A 24,751-nucleotide genomic window follows, 5' to 3' on the forward strand; every position below is an offset into this window, starting at 1 on the left:
AAAAATCGATATGACTATACACGGCTAGACATGAGTCATAAGCTTAGGGGTGCACGAACCCACGGACATTGTAGGGAATGGGGGTTGTTTAAACGGGCGGGGAAGTCCTGTGAGAGAGCTTTCGCATTAGACATCAAAACACGGGAACTCTGGTAATGTTCGGTTCCAATGAAATATTTAAGGATATTTACCTTGGAACAAGATAGGGCAGAAATAGTATATTTAATCAAAACAAATCATCATATATCTTTTTGAAAAAATATCCCAGGGCCGAACTCTGTTACATGGAATAAATATACTAAAGGTTTCCTACAAATATTTTACAGATTGAGCAAATTCATTAACTCAACAGTTAATGAAAAATCATGAAATTAAATTTCCCGCTTTTTTAAGAGAAAACGCTTTTTATTAATAATATTAATGACTTGTTTTTTATTTATTCTGAAATCAATACACTACATGGTATATGATATGCTATAACTAATTTCGGCTAATAAATATCTTATACTTTGCTTAGTTATTATTATGCTTAACACATTATAAGTGAGCACGTAAAAATACTCGCCAGGTCAAACTGAATGTGTAGCTGGCAAAATTTGCGAGTAAAACGCGCCCTCTAGCTTTTACGTCGCCTTGTATCATAAACACAACTTACCATATCGTTAAATACATATTTTTCAAATTTTTCAACAAGAAAGTTGTATCGAAATATAGCAGTGCATTCTTAATGCTATCACTGTATGAAATCGCATAAAAAGAAGGCATTTTAAGTGGCACTATTTGTTTTTAGGGATTCACAGAAGCTCTTATGACACCTAAATAATTCGATTTTTTTGAACATCAGAGATCTACTTTTTCGTATTTTTTGTTATTTGTTTGATGACCTGTACGAGTGTCGCCTAAAAACGACATACAGTGTGTCGACATTTGATTCAAGATTTAATACTTTAAGTCACATTATTAAAAATTCTAATTTATTGTTTTTTGTTCCTTGAAAGTGTTATTTTTATTTTTCAAATACATTTTAATTAAACATGGTTGGAAAATCTTAAAATATTTTGTTTAACAAATATTTGGGCGGCTTGTTGGCTCATATGTTTACAGTTGTCACTCTTGCGGAAAACAGCGCGATGGCTGAAGTGTTGAATCATTTGTTTAATATATATATTTGGTGATATTAATTGCTATTGTTTACCTTTTTTATATACATCTTCGAACAAAAAATTTTGACTAAACATTTTGATGCGTGGCTCTTAAACAATTATTTCTTTATAAGAGAAATGCACTACTTGGTTTTGTTCGATCTTATTATCCGAGCTTTTATTTAAAATTCACTCAACGTATTTTTTTTATTTTGTGACTGACAATTGAACTAATCAATGATATTTGATTTTAGGCCTGCGAGGAGTACTGCTAGAATGCGAGAACTTGCGGGCCTTTGCCCGACGCGTCTGTCAATTCTGCTGACTCTATTGCTGCTCCTCAAATGTTGCTCCTGCTATTTGATCATCGTACATGAAAACGCTCCAGCCGGTGAAATAATTTTCAACGCATCTGTTCACAGGCTCGGTTCCGATCGCGCCTACTCAATCAATGCACATAAATCGGCTAGTTATGTTCATCGTATCATTCACGTAAACCATGACACAGGATCAGTTCATCTGAAGAAACAATTGTCTTGTGATGGCTTATATTATCCTAGTTTATTTACGTTCTACGTCGACTCGGTATCAAGTCGTGTGCGAAATATTGATTACTATAGTTTACCGTTACGGATTTTAATAACTGGTGCTGATTGTAGCGATGGTTATTTTGATCTGAGTAGTCGTCTATCATTCGATGAACCTGATCAAGAAATCCGTAACAAAAGAGAAACACGCGGCCATATGAGTCCACAGAATACTGGATTGGAGACTGCCCACCAGTACTTGCTTCATAGCATTCAACGGCAGAAAATACTTCGTATGAAACGATCGATTCGTTTTCTAACTGCTTCGAAAATTCAGAAACGAGTTGAAGATGCGAAAAGATGGGTATCGGAGACTTACGCCTCGTTTGCTATTCCAACAACTGATAAGCCATGGCAAAGCATTTGTTTACGAAAATCGCAATTTATTAACTCATTAGCTAGCTTTATGCCTAAATCGGTTGAGCAATATTGCAAAGTAACGTTTATAGATTTAAATGATGATAGATTTACGGTCGAAACTCAAAATTTTCATCTAGTCGCACGCGATGATGTTTGCATATATGAATCTTTATGGAAGATAGTAATTTTATTTAAATTAAATTGTGAAGGGATCGATGTAATTGATACAGAACATAGGCTAAAAATAGTTTATCATCATCAGGAATTCAACGATACTGATATAGCTAAACGTGTTAGCGTGAACTCAGAAATCAGTCTCCATTTTTCGAGCAGGCATTATATGTCGCGTCTATTATGGAAGAACAAATACCACCTGCGGCAGTAACAACTCTAAGAGCGAGGATCCTGAAGGCTCTACTATAGAATACACAATGACGTCTTTGCTGGATTCCAGATCACAAGGAATGTTTCAGATAGATGCGCATTCAGGGTCCGTCGTTACAATGGTCCGCTTGGATAGGGAACTAGTTGATGTGCATTATTTTCGTATTTTAGCAACAGATGACAGTTTTCCACCAAGATCGGGAACTACAACTCTGCAGATTAATGTTTTAGATTGTAATGATTACGCGCCCACGTTCGAAAGCTCAGAGTTTCATGCAAGTGTACGAGAAAGTGCATCAGCTGGATCAACCGTAGTAACTTTACGCGCTACTGATCAAGATGTCGGTAAAAACGCGGAAATAGAGTATGCAATAGAAAATATTTCGGGTGAAAAGGATTCGACGGATGTCATTAATCAACCATTCAGAATAGATGCGCAAACTGGTGTTTTGACTGTTCGTAGTCAATTAGATCGTGAACGCGTAGAATCTTATTCTGTTATTGTGACTGCTAAGGATTTAGCTCATCCAACGAGCGCACGTAAAACAAGTACAGCAACAGTTGTTGTAAATGTACTGGATGATAATGATAATTATCCTCAATTTGGCGAACGTACATATTCTGTGCATATCAAAGAAGATAGCGGTAATGATAATCCGGTCATAGCTCAAGTAGTTGCAACCGACGCAGATGCTGGTGTAAATGCTTTCATTCGTTATGCTATTATTGGAGGAAACACTATGTCGCAGTTTTCAATTGACAGTATGACTGGCCAGGTTAGTTTAGTGAAACCTTTAGACTACGAAACTACAAGAAGTTACAGATTAGTGGTAAGAGCGCAAGACGGGGGAAGTCCATCACGATCAAACACAACTCAACTATTGATAAATGTAGTTGACGTGAATGATAACAGTCCCAGATTTTATGCGCAGTTATTTCAAGAATCTGTTCTTGAATCTGTTCCGCCCGGTTATAATATTGTACGTGTTCAGGCGTATGATGCCGATGAAGGTGATAATGCCGAAATTACCTATTCTATCATTGATGCTACTAGTTCAACTGGTCTCAGCTTTGAAGACGGCCAATCAGAGGAAGTAGTAAGTACTACTGATTTTCCTTTATCTGTTGATTCCCGAACTGGTTGGGTACATACCACAACAACTTTGGATCGAGAAAAACAATCGAAATATCAATTTCAAGTTATGGCTAAAGACCATGGAAACCCGTCACGTTCCGCTTCTGCTTCCGTATTGATTACTGTGCAGGATGTAAACGATAATGATCCAGCATTCAATCCCAAACATTACGAGGTGTCACTAGCTGAGGACGAAGTGCCGGGAACTCCAGTAGTTCAGGTAATAGCTACAGACCCAGATGAGGACTCTAGGTTGCACTACGAAATATCTGGCGGAAACACACGTGGGAGATTTGCGATCACTTCTCAGAACGGGTACGGACTCATCACTGTCGCGCAAAATTTAGACTATAAACAAGAACGAAGGTTTATTTTAACTGTATCAGCTACTGATTCTGGAGGTAGAGTAGATACTGCAACAGTTTATGTAAATATTACTGATGCTAATAATTTTGCGCCGGTTTTTGAAAATGCTCCATATAGCGCATCAGTTTTTGAAGATGCTCCATTAGGAACTACTGTATTAGTTGTGTCTGCGAGCGACGGAGATGTAGGTCTTAACGCAGAGTTAACGTATACATTATCCGAAGATGCAAGTGGTCCTCAACCATTTAGAGTAATCGAACAAACTGGTGCAATCGTCACAAACAACTTATTAGACCGTGAAACTGCTAGCAGTTACTTATTAACCGTCACAGCACAGGATGGTGGCACTCCTTCTTTGTCCGATACTACTGATATTGAAATCACTGTGTCGGATGTAAATGATAACAAACCGATGTTTACTGCACCTATGTATCTTTCTTCCATACCAGAAAATGCTCTCATTGGAACATCTGTGATTCAAGTCTCAGCTACGGATGTTGATATCGGAATGAATGGCCGTATTCGATATTCGTTGGTTGAAAAAGATATCGAAGATGCTTCATTCGTTATTGATCCATCTTCTGGAGTAATACGCACTAATAAGGGTTTGGATCGAGAATCTGTTGCTATATACCACTTACAGGCGGTTGCAAAAGATTTGGGCACTCCATCACTAAGTTCTACAGCCGAAGTTCAAATTAGAATTGAAGATGTTAATGATAATCCTCCAACGTTCGCCAGTAACAGAATCACATTATATATTCCTGAAAACAGTCCTGTGGGCTCGCTTGTTGGAGTTCTTCATGCGCAAGATCCAGATGAAGGAATTAACGCAATTATACACTACTCAATTATTGGTGGGGAAGACAGCAACAGCTTCAGTCTTATGACACGCCCGGGATCTGATCTTGCGGAACTGCTAACTATGGTAGATATGGACTACGAATCACCTAAAAAGAAATTTGAATTAGTAGTACGTGCAGCTAGTCCTCCTTTGAGAAATGATGTCCATGTGGATGTTATTGTAACAGATGTGAATGATAACGCGCCTGTTTTGAAGAATTTTCAAATATTTGTTAATAATTACAAGGATCATTTTCCATCTGGGGCAATTGGCAGAATACCAGCATTTGATGCTGATGTGACAGATAAACTTGATTACAAAATATTGTCTGGAAACAATGCTCGGTTGTTGTATTTGAATCAGTCTACTGGTGAGCTAACATTATCACCTCAACTGAATACCAATGTGCCAAGACAAGCATCTATGAAAGTTGCAGTATCAGATGGAGTTAATGATGTACAAGCTGTAATGACAATGACTGTGCGCTTAGTAACTGAGGATATGCTACTTAATTCGGTAACTGTGCGTTTAAATGATATGACTAGTGAAGCATTTTTATCACCTTTGATGAATTATTTCATTGATGGCCTTGCGGCAATTATACCTTGTTCAAAGGAACATATATTTCTGTTGAGTGTTCAGGACGATACTGACGTCAATTCTCGAGTTTTAAACGTATCATTTTCAGCCGGTCGTTTTGACACTCCCTCTATGTCGTTTTACAAACCACAATACTTGCAGGAGAGGGTGTACTTGCACAGGTTGCTACTACAAAGTATTTCTACTGTTCAAGTGCTACCGTTTGATGACGATTTATGCGTTCATGAACCCTGCTTGAATTTCGAGCAGTGTGTTACGGTTCTAAGATTTGGCAATGCGAGTGGTTTTATTCACAGTGATACAGTTTTGTTCAGATCAATTTATCCTGTTACCACATTTGCTTGTAAATGTCCTGAAGGATATACAGGGAGCAGAGAGCATTACCTATGCGATACCGAAGTTAATTTATGTTATTCGAATCCATGTAAAAATGGTGGTGTATGTATGCGGAGAGAAGGTGGCTACACTTGCATTTGTGAAATGCCATTCACAGGTGTAAATTGTGAAACAGTTCTTAGTAACTGCACCGGCAATAATTGTATGACGCAGCGAAATTGTCTAATGGAGCGCGACCTGGATAGTATGTGTGAAAAATGCCCAAGAACTAAAAGTAAAGAACGGGTAACTCTGATAACTCCGGCAGCTTATACCATGGAACGTAAATCTCAGATTGATCCTCATAACGAATTCAATCACATGTGCGAATTACGATCCCGAAGTTTTGTCCGCGGTTCTTACCTAACTTTTCCAAGTTTACATCAAAGAAATAGATTTCATATAAAATTACGGTTCGCTACATTGGAGCAAAATTCCTTACTTTTATACAACGGCAGATACAATAATGAGAACGACTTTGTAGCGCTTGAAATCGTAGACGGTGCAGTACAATTTTCGTTTTCATTAGGCGAAGGCACTGCTACAGTTTACACAAATGTACCAGGAGGAGTTGCTGATGGCTTGTGGCATAGTGTTGTAGTTGAATATTTTAACAGAACAGCAATATTATCAGTAGACGACTGTGATTCTACATTGGCACTATCTCCTGAAATGGAAAATAGAGGCATAGATTTGATGTGCGCTAATTCGACATACCTCGAGCTACCAAGCAAATGTGTAATATTAACTGAAAACTGCCATAGATATTTAGATTTGACAGGACCTTTACAAATTGGTGGATTACCTAATGTTCCTAATTCATTGCAAGTAAACTCTAGAGATTTTGTAGGTTGCATTGGCGATCTTCACATAGATCATCGTTTTATTGATTTAAATAACTTTGTAGCCGATAATGCCACAATATTGGGCTGTCCAGAGTTATCAAATTTTTGTTCATCTGATCCCTGCTATAATGGTGGTACATGCATTGAAAAATGGGGATCTCATCATTGCTTGTGTGCAGAGGGTTTCACTGGCAAAGATTGCAATGAAATTACCACACCACCATGGCGTTTTCAAGGTGATGGCTTACTTTCATTCAATCCTCTTTTAAGGCCTATTCAGCTGCCTTGGTTGAATGCATTATCTATTCGAACAAGGCAATCAAATGCATTTCTGATGTCAATCCAATTGGGTCAAACAAGCAAGGCTATAGTATCGGTGAGTTTAGCAAAATATTTAATATCACTTGTTTATGTTGTTATTATAAATTCTATTTTTACATTATCAGCTGAATGATGGGTTTTTGCAATATACTTATAACAATGATCCAGTTTATTTGTCAAGTGTCAATTTATCGGACGGTCAATGGCACCGAATTGAAATACAGTGGCTTGGCACAGAATTAGCTTTTTCATTAGATTATAATCACAGAATGGCTATATTACCTGTAACACACAAGATTCAGGGATTGTATATCGGAAAAATTGTACTTGGTATGGATTCTGGAGTTTTCGGCAATTTTGATTATGGTTATTTTGTTGGGTGCATTCAGGTAAACAACTTATAAATAATTATAAACGATATAAATGTTAATAATTTCAAATTAATTCCTCAATTCAATGTAATTTTAGGATGTTAGAGTAGGAAACTTGCAATCAGTACTTAATCGACCAACTGTGCAGGAGAATGTTCAGGAAGGTTGCGGAACGCAAGCTGAATGTCCTATTAGTTGTCCAGAAAATTCCGAATGTAACATGGAGTGGGATGAAGTATGTTATATGCATTTTGTGAACTTATTGTACCTTTTATGAATATTCTATTTTATTATACTTTTAGGCTGAATGTGTTTGTGAAAAAGGCTATATTGGCAAAGAATGTATTTCGAAGTGTGATGTTAATCCCTGTCAAAATAGTGCAACATGTCATATGGATTACACATTAGACAAGGCATATTATTGCAGTTGTAACAGCTCTTTGTATTCAGGTATTGCAAAAGAATTGGAATTTTTATTAGAATAGTCTGGTTCTATATGCGATTTTTTCCATTTGCAAATTATTTCGAAATATACAAAATTGTATTTTTTGAGAATTTACATGATTTGACTGTTACACTTGATATATATTTGCATGAGAAACTTAACAGACTTAAAATATATGAGCCTTGAATTTTTACATCATAACTTTTTTCCACTCAGTTAAGTGTTTCGTTTGATACATATCGGTTCGTTAATAACAATCGGATTCTAATAAAAAGCGAGCATTAGTTCTTGATACTGATGATCTTTGTAATTTTTCAATTTGTTATTTACAACCTCACAGGTGAATATTGCGAAATAGTACTAGAGCAACCTTGTCCGGCAGGCTGGTGGGGTGTAGGAGAATGTGGACCATGCAATTGTGATGTGGATAAGGGTTATAATCCTGATTGTCATAAAACAACAGGAGAATGCTCTTGTAACGTAAGTTTATAATTGGATCTGACATAAGAATTTCTAATTTATTTACTAATTTACTTTATACAAAATATCAGGAAAACCATTATCAGCCAGAAGGTCAGAATGCTTGTTTTCCATGCAATTGCTATAGCACGGGTTCTTTCAGTTCGACATGCGACAAAATTAGCGGACAATGTTCTTGTAGAGAAGGCGTCATCGGTCGACGATGTGACACTTGTCCCAATCCTTATGCGGAAATTACTTTAAAAGGATGCGAAGGTAAATAATGTTTTGTTGAACTAAATTTTACAAAACAATCTTTTGCTTTTATTTTAATTTCAGCAGATATATTGATGGACCGAACTTATTTTAAAATTATATAGTGTTAGATAAAAAGACCATGAAAACTTTAAGAAAAAATAATTTAATAATAATAAATAAAACTTTAATTTGAATTCTATATTTTTCATTTAGCCTGAAATTTTATAAACTAATTTTGAACTAATATCTCTGAGAACTAAAAATGCGTTTTTATAAAAACACAATCATCTTCATTTTGTTGTCCATTTTGATGCCTATCTTTAGGAAAATGTTGAACACTGAAATATTCCAATTTTTGATAATTCGAAAAAATAGATTTATAAATAGATTTTAATATTTTAATTTCAAATTAAATATGACGTATATAGTCTAGGATAGTATAATTTAGTTATGACCATGATATGTATTATTGTATTAAGTGAAGTAAGTGAAGTTGATCGATATATAAAATGACTACTGACTTTACAAATGATATATTAACATTTTCCACTCGCAAAATGCGAGATTTATATGAATTTTGCTGCCGGAGTGGCGGCATTCGAGTCGAAACGGTTAAACTAGTGCTGTATGGCATCGTGCCTTAAGGCAAATTGCTGGAACTTCCCGTACCGTAATGAAATGTTCGAGGAATTAAACTGTTTTCAAATAAATAATTATAAATACTGTAATATTGTCTAATATTTATAAGAGTTATATAAACTGAATCACAAAGTTAAAATGATTTATTAATTGATTTTTTTTTCCAAAAGCGATTATTTTGTCAAAACAAGCATAGTTTTTTGCATCATTCAAATCGGGATGCTTAGTTTTTTCAAAAAATGCCATTTTTGCACATTTAGCTACGTTTCTCTGAAACGGCTGGACCTGCCTTTGCTAAAATATAATCACCACTTTCCCCCGTCATTACGAATTGAATCATTCAAATCGGATGTTCCGTTCTCTCAAAAACTCGATTCCTATTTTCTGCACTTTTTGCTCCGTATCTCGAAACGGCTGGACCTGCCTTTGCCAAGAACTAATCAGCACATCTCCCTATCAATAGGAATCGATTTTTTCATTCAAATCGGTTGATCCGTGTGCCTGAAAACGTGGACGAAAAATTGTATCCATACCTACATACACACATCTGTTTTTTTGCGGTATGCCAAAATGTTCAGAAACCTTCAAAACGTGAAGAACTGTTAAAATTTTCAATTTTGATTTTTGGACGATTACAATAACTTACAATTAGTCTACGGGAAGTTAATTAACAGCTGGTTATGTTTAATTTTGTAGTGGTGTACGATTCATGTCCACGTGCGCAGGATGCAGAACTTTGGTGGCCTCGTACTAGTTTTGGCAGCGAAGCAATCATCAGTTGCCCTGCACCGGCTAGCGGACGCGCATCGCGTCTTTGTGATTCCACTCTGGGCGGATGGCAGCAACCGGATCTTTTTAATTGTACCTCTAAACCGTTTATTGAACTTAGGAAACAGGTATTGTGATTTTAAAGTTTTTGTACATCTTATAATATAATGCATAATCTAGATGTTTATTTAAAAAAAACTGCAGACCCGGCATATGCCCGTCATCTTACATGATTAGATGCGATATTTACAAGATTATTTGACAGGGGTTGGTTATCTCGATAATATTGTATTTATACTGAGACAATGTGTTTTCATAATAATTATATTGTGCCAATTAATCACCATAGTATCTGGGCTATGTTTATTAATTAACATATAATTGTTAATATTAATCAATTGAATTCAAGGGATATTTTCAATTAAATATACAGTAGAACTCCAATTACCCGAACTCCAATCATCCGAACTCCAATTATCTGAACTCCGACTATTCGAATCGCCGATTATCCGAATCACTTTCAGAAAAAAAATTGTCCAAAAAAAGTATAAATGCGCTATTATTCTTCCACCAGCAAAGCCAGTGTAGGCACATTGTTTGTTTTGATTTGACGGAGATGTTTACAAAACAATGATTTTTATTTCTAAACTTGTACATAAGTATATTTTATTTATATTTAAAATATGTGAAAATGTCATGTTTCTTTCATTTAATTCAATAAAAAAAATAGTGCAATATCAAAACGTAACTTTTTTTCTCTCCAATGGCAATTTTAAAAACAAACTCCGATTATCCGAATATTTGATTATCCGAATGGGTCCCGGTCCCCATTAATTCGAATAATTGGAGTTCTACTGTATATATTTAATTCACTTATTAAAGTGAAAAAGAACTTCACTATTGTTCAATATGATGTTGATGGTAACTGTTTGATTGTATAAATTTTATACTTTATTCCAGCGGGGATAAGTTAGTTTAAAATAAATTATCATAAATTGAAATTATATTTAATCAGGTAAAGCATACTTGATTAACACTATATGATAATCAATACAGGTTTTACACAAATATGATGCAATTATATATATATTTTTGTTTTTAGTTATCTCAATTGGAACATAATGAATTAACCCTGAATACATTTGTGGCGATCAAATTAGCAGAAGATTTGAATAATGCTTGTTTGAAATACAGTTCTTCTATCATGGATGCTAAACATTATCATCAAGAATCTCGTATGTTCAAAATTTTAATTTTTTCCTAGTAGTTATTTGAATACAAGTATACATTTACATTATTTTTATTTGTAGATGAGAATAAATTGTATGGGGCTGATGTGCTAATTAGTGAAGGTATCTTGCAATACCTTATTGCTTATGAATTGAGTCAAACGGGATTGAATTTATCTCATAGTCAAGATAAAGATTATATACAGGTAAGTTTAAACTGCAACTACAATAAAAAGTATTAATAAAGAATCCACAAGGTGATGATTATTGATTAATGGATATGTCTCTTAGTTTTTTTAATTAAATTTTATTATATTCTACATCAACCACTTGCGCTGGAAAGACGTGCTACGTCGTAATGCTTTTGTCACAGAATCGCCGTCGACGTGGTATACACGTCGTCATGCGTTGTCACAGAATCTTTGGGTATAACGAAAATATATCTAAAATTTGGTAATATTCTCGAATTTCGAAAATAAATATACCTTTTGAGCAAGGTGTCACAGTTTTACAAATGGTAAATGAAATACTAACGGACGACTTTTGGCAAATTATTGTAACTGAAACGAATCGTTACGCGAGCCAGATACTCCGAAATAATACTCACAAATTAAATAAATATGAAGACAAGTGGAGCGATTCGAATGTTGATGGAATGGAAGCATATTTTGTTTTATGCACTTTGATGTCCCAAGTGAAGAAAAACAATATTCAATCTTATTGGTCAAAAAGAGGCATAATCGAAACTCCGATTTTTCGAAAAATCATGCCATTTTGGAGATTCCTTCAAATAACTATATTATGTCTTAGGTTGATAATAAATTAGTTTAGAAAATATAAATCTTTTCCCGACTTCTTTGAGGAATCGAACACAATGCGAGTTATGTGATGCATTCTAGCGTTCCGTTCTGGACCGTTCTGGTACACGCGTCTGTGAATTTCTTGTCAGCGCAAGTGGTTAAAATAGTATTTCTCACTTATTGCTTTCTTTTATCAGTGCTTAAATTTTTCATTAAAGAAGAAATAATTTTTAATTGCAGAACATAGTCTCAGTTGCAAGTATCATACTAGACGTGCGTTATGAAAAGGAGTGGAATCAAATTGCTAAATTAACTGGAAGAAATGTTGATTATTTAGTCAAATTATTGTATAAGTATATAAATACCTTAGCGAAAAATCAACATGATACATACACAAGCCCCTTTGAAATCACTCAAATGAATATGGGTAAAAAAAATTTTGTTTATTATAATTTATATATATATATATATATATATATATATATATATATATATATATATAATATTTTTTACAGTATTAGGATTAGACATTGTCACAGCAGAATCTTTATTTGGTTATGAACCACACTCTTCGGATGGTGATTATTTAATGAAATCATCTAAGCAAAGATTAGTTAATGACACAAACAAGTACGTGTCGAATGAAAATAAATATGCTGGATCGAGCAATCAACACAAATCTAGGATGCCTTACACAACAGAAAAAGTTGTTTTGCCAGATACATCCAGTTTTTTCTTTCCTTTTGAGGTGTATGGGAAAAAGAAATTATCAAGAATGATATCTTTTCCTAAATACAATAATTTTATGATGTCACCGGACAAGTTCGACAAGAGGACAAAAGTAATGGTGCCTCTTGATGTTCTGGGAATAAGTCAACCTGAAGAAGGTAGGCAAACTACATATATATATATATATATATATATATATATATATATATATATATATCCGGATCCGTCCCGGATCCTTGAATACAAAATTAGTAATTGTTTTTTTGTTTTGCAGGAGAAATAACAATGCAAAGCCTAACACGACCCAGGTCCGTTTTGTCATATATTCAGTACAAAGAAGCAGGTTTAATGTTTCCCCAAAAATATGATTATACCGTATCAAGACGATGGGGTGTCGACATGATGGTTGCGAGTCCAATAATATCAGTTACAATATTAATACCAGGATATAAAAATGAGGAAATTACTCCTTCTCAAGCCTCAGATGCCGAAAGAAATAATTATCCAGACTCCCAAATACAAATTGTTATTAACGAGCAGTCAATAAATCAAACCATGAATAATAATGTTGTAATAAGTGATGCAAATTCTTTGATGAAGGGTTCGAATACCCCAAAAATAAATACAGATGACAGTTTGTCAACAGATAATAGATTGTCTTATTTATCAGAGAACATGAATTATGATAATGGTTATGTAAATGATATGAAAGCTCCATTAGCATTGCCATTGATCGAGGATGAAAAAAATAATGATGCTAAGCTCATTTATAAACCTCTCAGTAATTTGGATCTTAAGCAGCCAATTAGACTTCAAATGTGGCTAAATTTAGAAAATTTACAAGCTTTACCTAGAGCTAATCCACAGTGTGTACACTGGAGAGTTACAAATGGGTAACAATAATAATAAGCACTACATTTAATGAAGCATGGGTGTAACTATATAATTTAATAATGTGTGTATTATGTGTTTTATAGAGAGGGAATGTGGTCCAGAATTGGCTGCCAAACAGAATTACCGCAAGAAATGACTTACCAACAATTAAAATATCAGGCTTCGACTGATTATGAAAATAATAAAGTTATGATAAATTGTTCATGCACTCAATTATCAACGTACGCTGTTCTTGTGGATGTTATCGATCCTAAGGTAAAGAAATTGATTAATTATTAATAAAATAGATTTTTATGCCTTGTCGTTCAGTAAGATATGTCTGAAATTATTAATAATTAGCGTGCAATAGGCTTCAAAAGCCAATAACCAAAAATCACGTAACTATTTTATTATAGATATTAATATCAAAGTGGGTATAATATAACCTATGATAATATAGATGTAATAATTCTACTTTACATACCAGAGTAGTAAAAGCTATGCAAAAACAAATTATATATATATATATATATATATATATATATACCTTAAATATATACCTTAAATATATTATTTATTCAGGAAATACCAGAACCTTCGTTACAACAAAATATTTTACATTACTTGAGCTTCAGTATAGCATTGGTTTTATTATTGACTGTATTGGTTACTTTTGGCTTATTACGTGGACCACAGACTAACTCTATAAGGATTCATACAAATTTGATTCTTTGCGTTTTTATGGCAGAGTTTCTTTATTTTATTGCATTACAATCTGGAAGAACACTGATTGAGTTTGAGGTATGCTAAAGTGATAATTGCTCTAACTTTCCAAATTGTTTCAAATCAGTTATATTAAAAAAATTGTTATTTCAGTTTCCATGTAAATTAGTAGCAATGTGGCTGCACTACTTTTGGTTAGCCACTTTTTGCTGGTCACTTGTTGATATGCTGCATCTATACAGAATGCTGACTGAGATGCGTGATATTAATCATGGCCCTATGTGTATTTATTATGGTTTGGGATATGCAAGTCCCGCTATTATCACTGGTCTATCAGTAGGAGTTCGAGCTCATCAGTATGGCAATAATATATTGTAAGCATAACATTTATAGAAATAAGTCTGCATATATGTAAATATTTATCATTTGAACTGTTTATGGAACATCTAGATTTCAAACTAGCCTGCAAATTTTTGTGTTTATCTACTTAACATTTTGATTTACTATAATTATAATTTATTGAAATGATTTAGTTTTATCATGTGTTTTATCAGAATACATAAGTATTTCTATGAGAATATTAAGAACAGATAAAATACAATACATTGTTTATAAGTAAAAAATTATTCATAATTATTATGATTTTATGCACTTTTGATATTATCCAAACTTTAATTGAGAAGACATATAAACAACGATTAAAAATTTATTACAGCTGTTGGCTTTCAATATTTGAGTCTGTGATTTGGTGGTTAGCAGCTCCTATTTGTTTCACAGTTGCTATTTCATTGATTGTTCTTTTCTTATCAATGAAAGCTGCTTTTACGTTGAAAGAGCACGTTCTTGGATTTGGAAATTTAAGGTAACATGTTTAGTTTTATAGAATAAAAATTAATTATATATCATCTACAACCGTTTATTTTGGTTTTCAGAACTTTGCTCTGGTTGTCAGTTGTCTCACTACCTTTGCTAGTTACAATGTGGGTTTTAGCTTTATTGACCTCGAGTGATAGAGAACCAACCCTGGGTTACTTATTGGATGTCACTATATTAGTACATGGATTCTTTAGTTTAGTGGGTTATTGCATAATTAATAAGCGAGTTAAAGAAAATATTTATAGGTGAGTTTACAGTTAATATTAAATAAAGCTAAATTCTCTGGTACTTCAACATATGTGTTTAATTCGTATGTGAAATCGCTCGTATCTTGAAGCAAATTTTTCTTTATATATACATTGAAATGCCATTAATTAATTGAACTGGAATTAACAGTTCCAGTGCTGTGGTTTTTGTTCAGTTTGTTGAATACCAGAAGTAAATTTATTTACTATTTATTAATTAATTTACTTTTTCCTGTTTGTTCATAATAATGGGCCGAAATGAGTTGTGTTATTGAACAATTCCTATTTTTGAACTGTTGCAATTTTTTCAGGGAAACTTGTATTCATAAACTTTTAGAGCTCAGAAAGCTGCTTATAAATTATTGAGTAAATAAACCAAGAGCAAAAAAGTACAAATTGCAGTACTTATCTTGATTTAATAAAAAAAATGTTTGAATCAGAAGAATATTTTACCCTGACCCCGTAAATAATTCTAATGAAAATAATAAAACAAATGCAACATTTGCGCCGTGTACGAAACATAAGTTTGTTGAAATAATTTCTATATTATTCATAGTTTCTCTATAAATCTTTGAAGTTATTGAAATGGAAAATATTTTTATAGGCAAGACTAGATATTACAGCTACTCAAAAAATGAGATTGTATCGTTAGCGAAAAAGTAAAAAAAAATACAAGCAGTCAATGAATGTTAATTTTATTACATGAAGTTCTTCAAACACAATTACGTGATGAGTGAAATTGTGAAAACAATATTTCTTTAGGCGTTGTTTAACATAATCTACTGTGTGAACGAATATTATAGAATTTATTAATCGGCATTTACTTGATTTTTCTAATGAAGGTTCAAGTCCTAATTACTAATTGTCATGGTAAAATCGATCATGTCATATTTGAAGTATGACTTTAATTAATTATAAAAATTTCCAATGCTATTATAAATATATAATTTGTAATTGATTATTATGTAAATATGTATGATTGACATTAATAAATGTGTGCATCACGATTTTAATTATAGGGCTATAATGCAATGCTTGGATCGCAAGTTACCACTATTGGAATCATCGAGCAGTCAGAGCCATTTGGGAGGTTCGCGTAATGCCGGAACAGCTGGAAATACTGCCGGTTCAGTGGCCGTTGGATCCGACTTACCTCGCAGACACCTTGCCATTAGCGCATCAAGTACCACATCCAGATCCACAACTAAAACAAGTTCTAGTCCTTACAGGTACTAAATCCATTCTCCAAAAAAAGAATAACTACATTTCTAAGTTATAATTGATTTTTTAAAATACATCAATGCATATTATATAATTATCATGGTTATTTGTGAAGGAAATACTTTTTCGATTATATGACAACACATATACTATTATTTATTGATGTATTTTCTCTTAGCATTATCAAATCTTTATATGCTTTACACTTTACAGTGATATATACACATGTTATAACTACCATTCATTTATTTATTTTTAACTTCCCGAAGGAGAAGTTTGTTTTCATCAAAAAATCCGAATCGCTAATTATGTTTTCTCGACGTTTCAAGCCATTCTGAATCGAATGAGGCCATATTTGGAAAAAATATGTGTGTATGTGTATGTGTATGTGAACAGATTTTTTGCCGTAAATCGACGTTTTCTCAAAAACGGGTGAACCGATTTCAAAATGTTTACAATTATGTGTAATAAATCCACTCGGAATACTTTTAATCACTCATAAATTAATTTATTTTTTATTGATTAAGTCGATTTGCTATTTATTACACATATCGGGAAATTCATGTAACTTGCCTCAAGGCAAGATACCAGTACTGACTAGTTCTGTTTGCTATTACAGTCGAAGCGATTGCCATCTTAGAAGTACCAGCACTTCCAATTCTACAAGTGATGTTCCATCATATATGAAACGTTATGAAAGTAATTTACATCGGCACAAAGAAGGTAATTATATATTTATTCAGAATATGATCGTTTTTAGGAAGGAACATATTTCAATATTGTTCACAACTAATGAAAAGCTTTTGGAAACATTGAATAAAAATATACATAATTTAAAAATAAATAACTGTTGTTTATCATATTTTTACGTTCTTGTTTCAATTTTTTTTTGTTGAAATTAATCAGCCTAATAATTAATTACATTTAAAAATATTTTTATGCATTTATTCAAAGCATTTTCTTCATTTTTTTTAGAAAAAGGTTCAGACAGTGATTCTGATTCGGAAGGCCGAAGTTTAGATCTTGCTTCTAGTTATTCTAGTGATGACGACGAAAGTTCGAATAGAAGACACCGACGTAAAGGTATTAATATATTTTAGAATATTCAAATATTCAATTTACACTTTTGTTATTAAAAATTAAATTTAATGTTTTTGTTTATATATGCAGTATTTCATACGACACAAGTATTTATAACAAAATTTCTATAAATTTCAGCTCCTACGATGCTGCACAATTATTTGCCGAATATAACAGAAGCACAGAATCCGCCTGATCTTCATGTTATGAACAGTCCTCAGTTATTTCCAAGTGTCCAATCCAATCCACAATATATGAAACCGATTTATGCACCGAAGTGGTCTAGTAAGCTACCTGATTCATACCTACCATATAATAAAGGTACTAAATCATATTATAGAAATAGTTTAATATGTTATATATGCATATATGTATGTATGTATACAACTACAGGAATGTTTTTTGAATTATTCAAATCGGTTGATCGGTCTTCCCGTAATTGTAGACGAAAATTTGTATCCGCACACACACGCACACACACATTCATTTTTTCTAAGGTATACCAACATGTTCAGAAACTTCTGAAACGTAAAGATATATAAAAAAATATTTTTTTGCTATTACAATAACCCTACGGGAAGATAAAAATCTTGGTACGGAACCCAAAAAAATCGACACAAAATATGCACATATTATTAAAATCTTTATAAAGTATCTGATAATTTGATGTATGTACATATGTTCAATGAACATTTTTGACCTCCAAATGGCCTTTTTTTTAACTTTCCACAGGGTAAGTTATAGTAATGGTGTAAATGGTGTAAAAATGGTCATGCAGTTTTTGAGAGAACGTATCATCCGATTACATTAATTCAAAAAACATTTTGCTTTTGTAGTGAAAAAAATGCGTTTACAGAAAATTCAAAATTTTCAAAAAAGTTTCAAAAAATCAAATTTTCGAAATTTTTCATCATTTTCAATAAAAAATCAAAGTTTTGAAAAATTTAGGAAAATAACAAATCGATTTTTTACAAACATTTTAGAATATATCGTAAATTTCAAAAAAATCGATTATTTCTAAAAATTTCTAAATTTTCAAAAAATAAAAAAAAAATTAATTTTCAAGAATTCAAAAAAAAATCGAACTTTTAAATAATTTTTAAAGTTTTGAAAAAAAATCAAATATAAAAAAAATTTAACAATTTTTTTATAAACATACATATAAGTTGTTTGTAGAATACGCTCGTCACCCATATTTAAAAAGCACTTATAAGTTTACAGTATGTATTTGTAATAAATAATTGATTTGAAAATATTTAAAACAATTCTAATCAATTATTGAGGAATTGTCATGGATTATTATTTTTATTCCTCGAATGTTTAATCGCGGTACGACAAGTTTCAGCAATTTGCTTTAAGGCACGTTGTCATGCACCGTTAGTTTTTTACTTTTTTGTATCATATTTTAATTGAAAAAAAAAAAAAACTAAGTTAATATTTTCAATGTTTAAGTGGAACAAAACGCAATTTTTGTAGACTTAGCAAAAAGTATGTATATTGCAAGGAATTTAAAGTAATTATAGAATGTATTACATCATATACAAGTAATGTTACATTTGTATATTAGTAAGATTTTGTAAGTTTCTGAAGGACAACTACCATTTACAATTAGTTTTTACATGATGTTAATACTAAATTTATGTTTTAATTCTATAGGTCGATGGTCCCAAGATACTGGATCCGATAACGAAATCCAGCCCAATCTCGTACAAAGCACATTAAAAAACAGTGTTACTCAGTCGTCGATGCCGCTGCCTAATCCGGACCTCACATTGGACACAAATCACGTTCGAAAATTGAATGGACAATATGGACATGAATCTATATACGGCAGAAACATTTCACATAGTGAACAGAATATAAATAGTAAATATGAAGAGGGTCAAAATTCTACTCCGCAAATGCCACAGTTTATCGATAAAAACTATGATAAAGTCAATTATGGTCATAATGATTATCGGTATGAAGACCAACGCTCACCTTACAGCAATGGAAAGGATATGTATGATAAGCAAGAGTTTTCAGATAATATGCAACATAGAAATGAAGACAACTCTCATGAATATGCTATTAACTCGAGCAATTATTTAAATGATAGATGTGGCATAAATGTGGTTCCACACAATCAATATTTGGCGTATTCTAATAGTGATAATATGTGCAATCAAGATATAAATATGACCAACACGTACTGTTCTGATTACCCTGATATAACAGATAGAATCTCTGTAAACTCGGAAAAATATAATATTTGTGATAAATACTTATTTCCTTATACAGGTTAGATAAAATTTTGTTTTATATATTGCATTCTATTTTTTAACCGAGTCTTATTTTGTAGCTGAAGAGGATCATTCATCACCTACATTGTCTAATTATGCTGCTAATCCAGGTAGTTATTACTTGATATTTAAATAACTGCTTAGTCTATAATACTTGTAAAACATTATGATGAGACATTATGACGCAAAACTATAAAATATTATAATGCCATGAAGTGTAAATTTAACTCTTAAAAATTAAATTGTTGATATTTTTAGAGATCTAGTTACATTAAACCTTCTGCTCATTATATAGATGTGTCACCAATAGGCATAAATTGTATATTTTTATTAGTAGTTACGTTTTTTTATATTATTTTTGGTATTGTTTTATCCATTAGATTACCAGAATCGCATAATTTCACGTAGTGGGTCTCGAAGAGGAAGTTTGGGGACCAATCATACATCATCACCGCTGCCATCACAATACTGCCATAGTCTTGCTTCAACACCGCAAATTATTGCACCATTAACTAACATTACAGATATCGAAGAGTGAGTATGAACTAAATACGCATGGATCATATGGTAACACATATGCACTTTTTTTAAAAAAATGATCTGATTATAAGGTCATTGTATGAACGCACCTTTTGTTTCCTACTTTTCCCTTATTTATTCAAATTCTATTTTTTCTCTTTTATACCCACACATCAAACCACTTTGTTAAAATCCTGTTTAACTTATAACCCTGGTTTTTAAACGATTTATATACCAATGTATAGATCAATCTGAAAAAATCCTATATGCCGATTTTCAACTTCTTAGCTCATCGTTTGGTCAAGATAACATTGAAAATATGTGAAAGTGGCACCTTTTTCAAACTTATTATACTTGCATTGCATTGCTATGGGATGTATCCAATATAAATACATAAAATTAGCGAATCGGTTTTTTTGACGATGAACCGATTCGCTAATTTTATGTTTTCTCGACGTTTCAAGCCATTCTGAATCGAATGAGACCAAATTTGGAAAAAGTGTGTGTGTGTGTATGTGAACAGATTTTTTGCCGTAATTCGGCGTTTTCTCCAAAATTTAAAAGTCATTTCATGTATCTCGATGAGGACTAGCGTTGCTTAGTTTTGTACGACGATAAACTGTTCGTCCACGTTTTAGCCTCCAATTCTGAATCGATTATGAAAATTCAAAAACCGTTCGAAAGATATTAATTGGGAATCATGCTGATTAGTTTTTGATAGAGATCGGCCGAGCCGTTTTCTCGTAATAAAGTGTTAAAAGAAAATTTCGACGTTTTTTATTATAATTTTTTTGACGGTAGATACCATAGCCTTCTAGATCATATTAAAATATTACGGCGCTACAACTCGTTTAACTTTAAAAATTCGTCAAAGTCAAAGCCTGAACCGATTTCAGAAATTTAAAAGCCATTTTATGTATCTCGATGAAGACTATCGTTTGTCAGTTTTGTGCGACAATCTGCCAAGCCATTTCTTTGTCATATGGAAAAAAGTGTTGAATTTTTCGTCCACATTTTAAGCTCATACTACCGAATCGATTTAAAAAATCAAAAACTGTTGGAGAGATATTAGTTGGGCATGAAACTGGTTAGTTTTAAATGAAAATCTTCAGAGCTGTTTTCTTGTAATTAAATGTTAAAAAAAGCCGGTTTTTATGGAACTTTTTTGGCGATATATATTATGGTTTTATAGAACTTACTGAAATATTACGCCTTTACGGAGTTTAATTTTAAAAATTCATCGAAGTTTGAGAAAATGAGTAGTTTTTTTGACGTTTGTTAAAATTAAAATTAGACGATTTACTTGGTATAACGATAGAGTACTTGGTCTTAATGAACATACTAAACTATTAAAGCCCTATAGAAACTGGTTCGATTATAAAAATTATTGATTTTTGAAAATTTGCTTTTAGAAAATACTCCGAGTTTTAACGAGTGCGGCATAAAGTATTTCAATTTCAATTTCTTAAATTTTAGATTTTTTTACATTACACAAGTCTATTATATGAAATTTTATTTCAAGAAATAAATAATAAGTCAATAAAATATATATCGGTTACAAATATAAATCCTCTTAGAAAATACAATTTTTGACAGTGCGAGAATAGATAAGCTTTCGAACGGTGCTAATTAAAATGCAGTCCAAGTTGTTCCATTAGCAGAAAATACAAAATGAAAAATTACTTTTACTTTTTTGTGCACTAGCAATAGATAATTAAACAATTTGTTATAAATTTTATAGCTCATACCAGTATGAACAAGATCTTGTTTTTTTGTCAATACTGTTTACAGTTCCTCCAAAAAGTCATTTTGAAGAAAGCTGTCTTTGAAAAGAAAAAAGATCTCTCAGCCAAATGATGAGCTACGAAATTGAACATTGGCATATAGTCTTTTTTTTTAAAAAACTCGTGAAATGGCATATCGCCAGGGTGGTGCCGATGCTTTATGAAAAGGCGCCAATACCCTTTGTAATTATAATTTTTTTCATGAGCAAATTAACGTTAAAAAAGATCTTCATTTTATTTATGATCTATTTGATCTAAGCCTTACAAGAGCAGAATACGCTTTTATCAAACACATCTTTCAGCATGCACTGACATATCAAAGTGAGTGCAATTTAGATTTCCTTTTTTGGAAATTTATTTATTATGAATAATGTACACTATTCAATTACTGAAATAGCACCACTAAATACTCTGCTTTTGTATTTGCCAAACTATATACTATATAGTTCAAAGTGTACAATAAAAAGTTTCCTCTAACTTATAAGAAATGCACTAAATATTTGATGTCGTAATTCTATTTAAATTTTTCATTTAGAATGGTGATGAGGATCATAATGTCATTATTCACTCTTATGGTAATACTACTTTATAACATATTAGATATCATAATGTCAGCTTTATCTTTTCACTCTAATATTTATAATTTTATTCTTACAGTACATGGTTATTTAATATGAAGTATTTATACAGGTCATCGGGGGTTTGTAGTATATATACACACATAATTATATATATATATATATATATATATATATATATATATATAATTATATAATTTGTGAAGTTTGGCGATGAAAAAGCAAATAATCTTCAGTTAGTGGATGCACATTTGACTTTTTATATTCCTGTTTAAGTTCGCATTTTGTGAACTTTTCTTTTTTTTTTTCAAAATTATTTTGACTTGGATTAATGTCAGCTCGTTTTAGACATAATCTCAACATGCTTTGTCCTAACACTGGATAGTTTCAAAATAAGTTGAAACCAAGTTGAAAGAAACTCGTTTTAATGATCTTGATACTCTTTCAATGATTTCGTAACAATGATATTAGATATATCTTTGTCAGTAATGAAGTAACATATTGGCGGAAAATTTAGCTTTAGAACATTGAAATTCGTTGCTGAGGATTATGCGTCGCAAATTTCACATACATTTTTTTACAATATTTTTGAGAATAATATTTTCGAAAAAGGTGTATTTAATGCTGTATTTATTAATATACTAACTCAAGTCTCCTTAACTTACTGCTGCATTCTGATAACTGGATTAGGTCTGAGGTATGAAAATATATTATTTATATTAAGTTAAAAAAAGAAATATATACTATTTTGTTAATTATTACAGGAAGAATATGGATGAAACACCGGTGTAGTATTAAAGAAGTGTTAAAATCGAGACAAAATTAAAAAACTGCTCACAAAGTCAAAGTATAAAAATTAATACTATACATTACTGTCAATTATGAAACAAACCTTTGAATGGGAAATAGTGAATTGTTTTTCTTTTTGTTCATCACATTTGTATAACAAGTTTATGAAGGCTGCAGTGTGGTAAAAATGTGAGAATTTTAGACTCTGCCACATAGAAATCTGAGAGCTGGTGTATACGATCGTAAGTTTGTAACATATGAATATAAGCTCTAGAAAAGACTGAAACTAAAAATTTCAAGTTCTAATAATGGATATTTTAAAAAAAATCTCTATATATGCTGAATTTTATGCATTTTGTTAATCATCTTTATTACTTATACATTCCATTTTATCTACTTTTGGTTTCTGTGAATTCACCATTTTCCATTTTTAACAATATTTGACTTTATGTATATAAATATAAAAAAATCGGTTGCAACACAATCTATTAAATATTATAAGACTGGGCTATTTTCTCTACATTTTGTACATAATTTTATAGATAGTTAGATTTAAAACAAAAATGATGTGGTCTATATTTATAGTAGAGAATTGAATTGTATTGTGTTCTGCTCATTTGTATCGATGAGTCATACTGTTTTTAAGTTAGTTTTGTTTAAATCATGATGGTGTCAGAAACATAAATAAAATCATATAGCATTTGAGCATTAAGGACTGCCACTTATAAAACTCATTATGCGTTTTGGCAATCAATGGTTGAAAATCACCTAATTGTTAGGTGTGTACATGACATGAAAATTACCTATGATCATACGAGTTTCTCGTAGAGCTAAGGAAACTTTTTCACCGCATTTTGATATTTTACTATTCGCGTGTTCCGCCGATTACAACGTGATTCACACTTAAGTGAATGCTTGATTTGAAATTTGTTCCTTGAATTTTAATAATGCTTTGAAATCATATAATAGTGACTCCTCTACATCATAATAATTATGCATTCGTTTAGGTTCATTTAATTTTATCGTAACTTTTTTCATCGTCTCCTTCTGTTGTGATCTTATCATTGACCTACGTACGAATACCATAATTAAGCTTAAGTATTTTTGTATGAACATAATTATAT

At 32.0% G+C, this 24,751-nt stretch overlaps 1 protein-coding gene across 1 annotated transcript; it reads left to right on the plus strand.

The window, feature by feature from the left end:
* Positions 1-1,379: 1,379 nt before the first annotated feature.
* LOC113375912 (protocadherin-like wing polarity protein stan) lies at positions 1,380-23,805 on the plus strand. Its single transcript, XM_026615852.1, is given in 29 exon segments — positions 1,380-2,382; positions 2,385-2,486; positions 2,489-3,526; positions 3,563-6,048; positions 6,115-7,014; positions 7,085-7,348; positions 7,428-7,565; positions 7,633-7,780; positions 8,116-8,255; positions 8,327-8,510; positions 9,828-10,027; positions 11,002-11,092; positions 11,210-11,334; positions 12,169-12,355; positions 12,444-12,815; positions 12,935-13,550; positions 13,635-13,806; positions 14,113-14,331; positions 14,407-14,627; positions 14,969-15,115; positions 15,186-15,374; positions 16,394-16,603; positions 17,215-17,318; positions 17,571-17,678; positions 17,814-17,996; positions 19,332-19,955; positions 20,017-20,067; positions 20,338-20,491; positions 23,603-23,805. Coding segments are annotated over 29 exon segments (10,404 nt in total). The 3' UTR covers positions 23,631-23,805.
* Positions 23,806-24,751: the final 946 nt, after the last annotated feature.

This window comes from Ctenocephalides felis, unplaced genomic scaffold (assembly GCF_003426905.1).
Source record: "Ctenocephalides felis isolate EL2017-DRISC unplaced genomic scaffold, ASM342690v1 CF-g0.4_SCAFFOLD_01886, whole genome shotgun sequence".
NCBI lineage: Eukaryota > Metazoa > Arthropoda > Insecta > Siphonaptera > Pulicidae > Ctenocephalides > Ctenocephalides felis.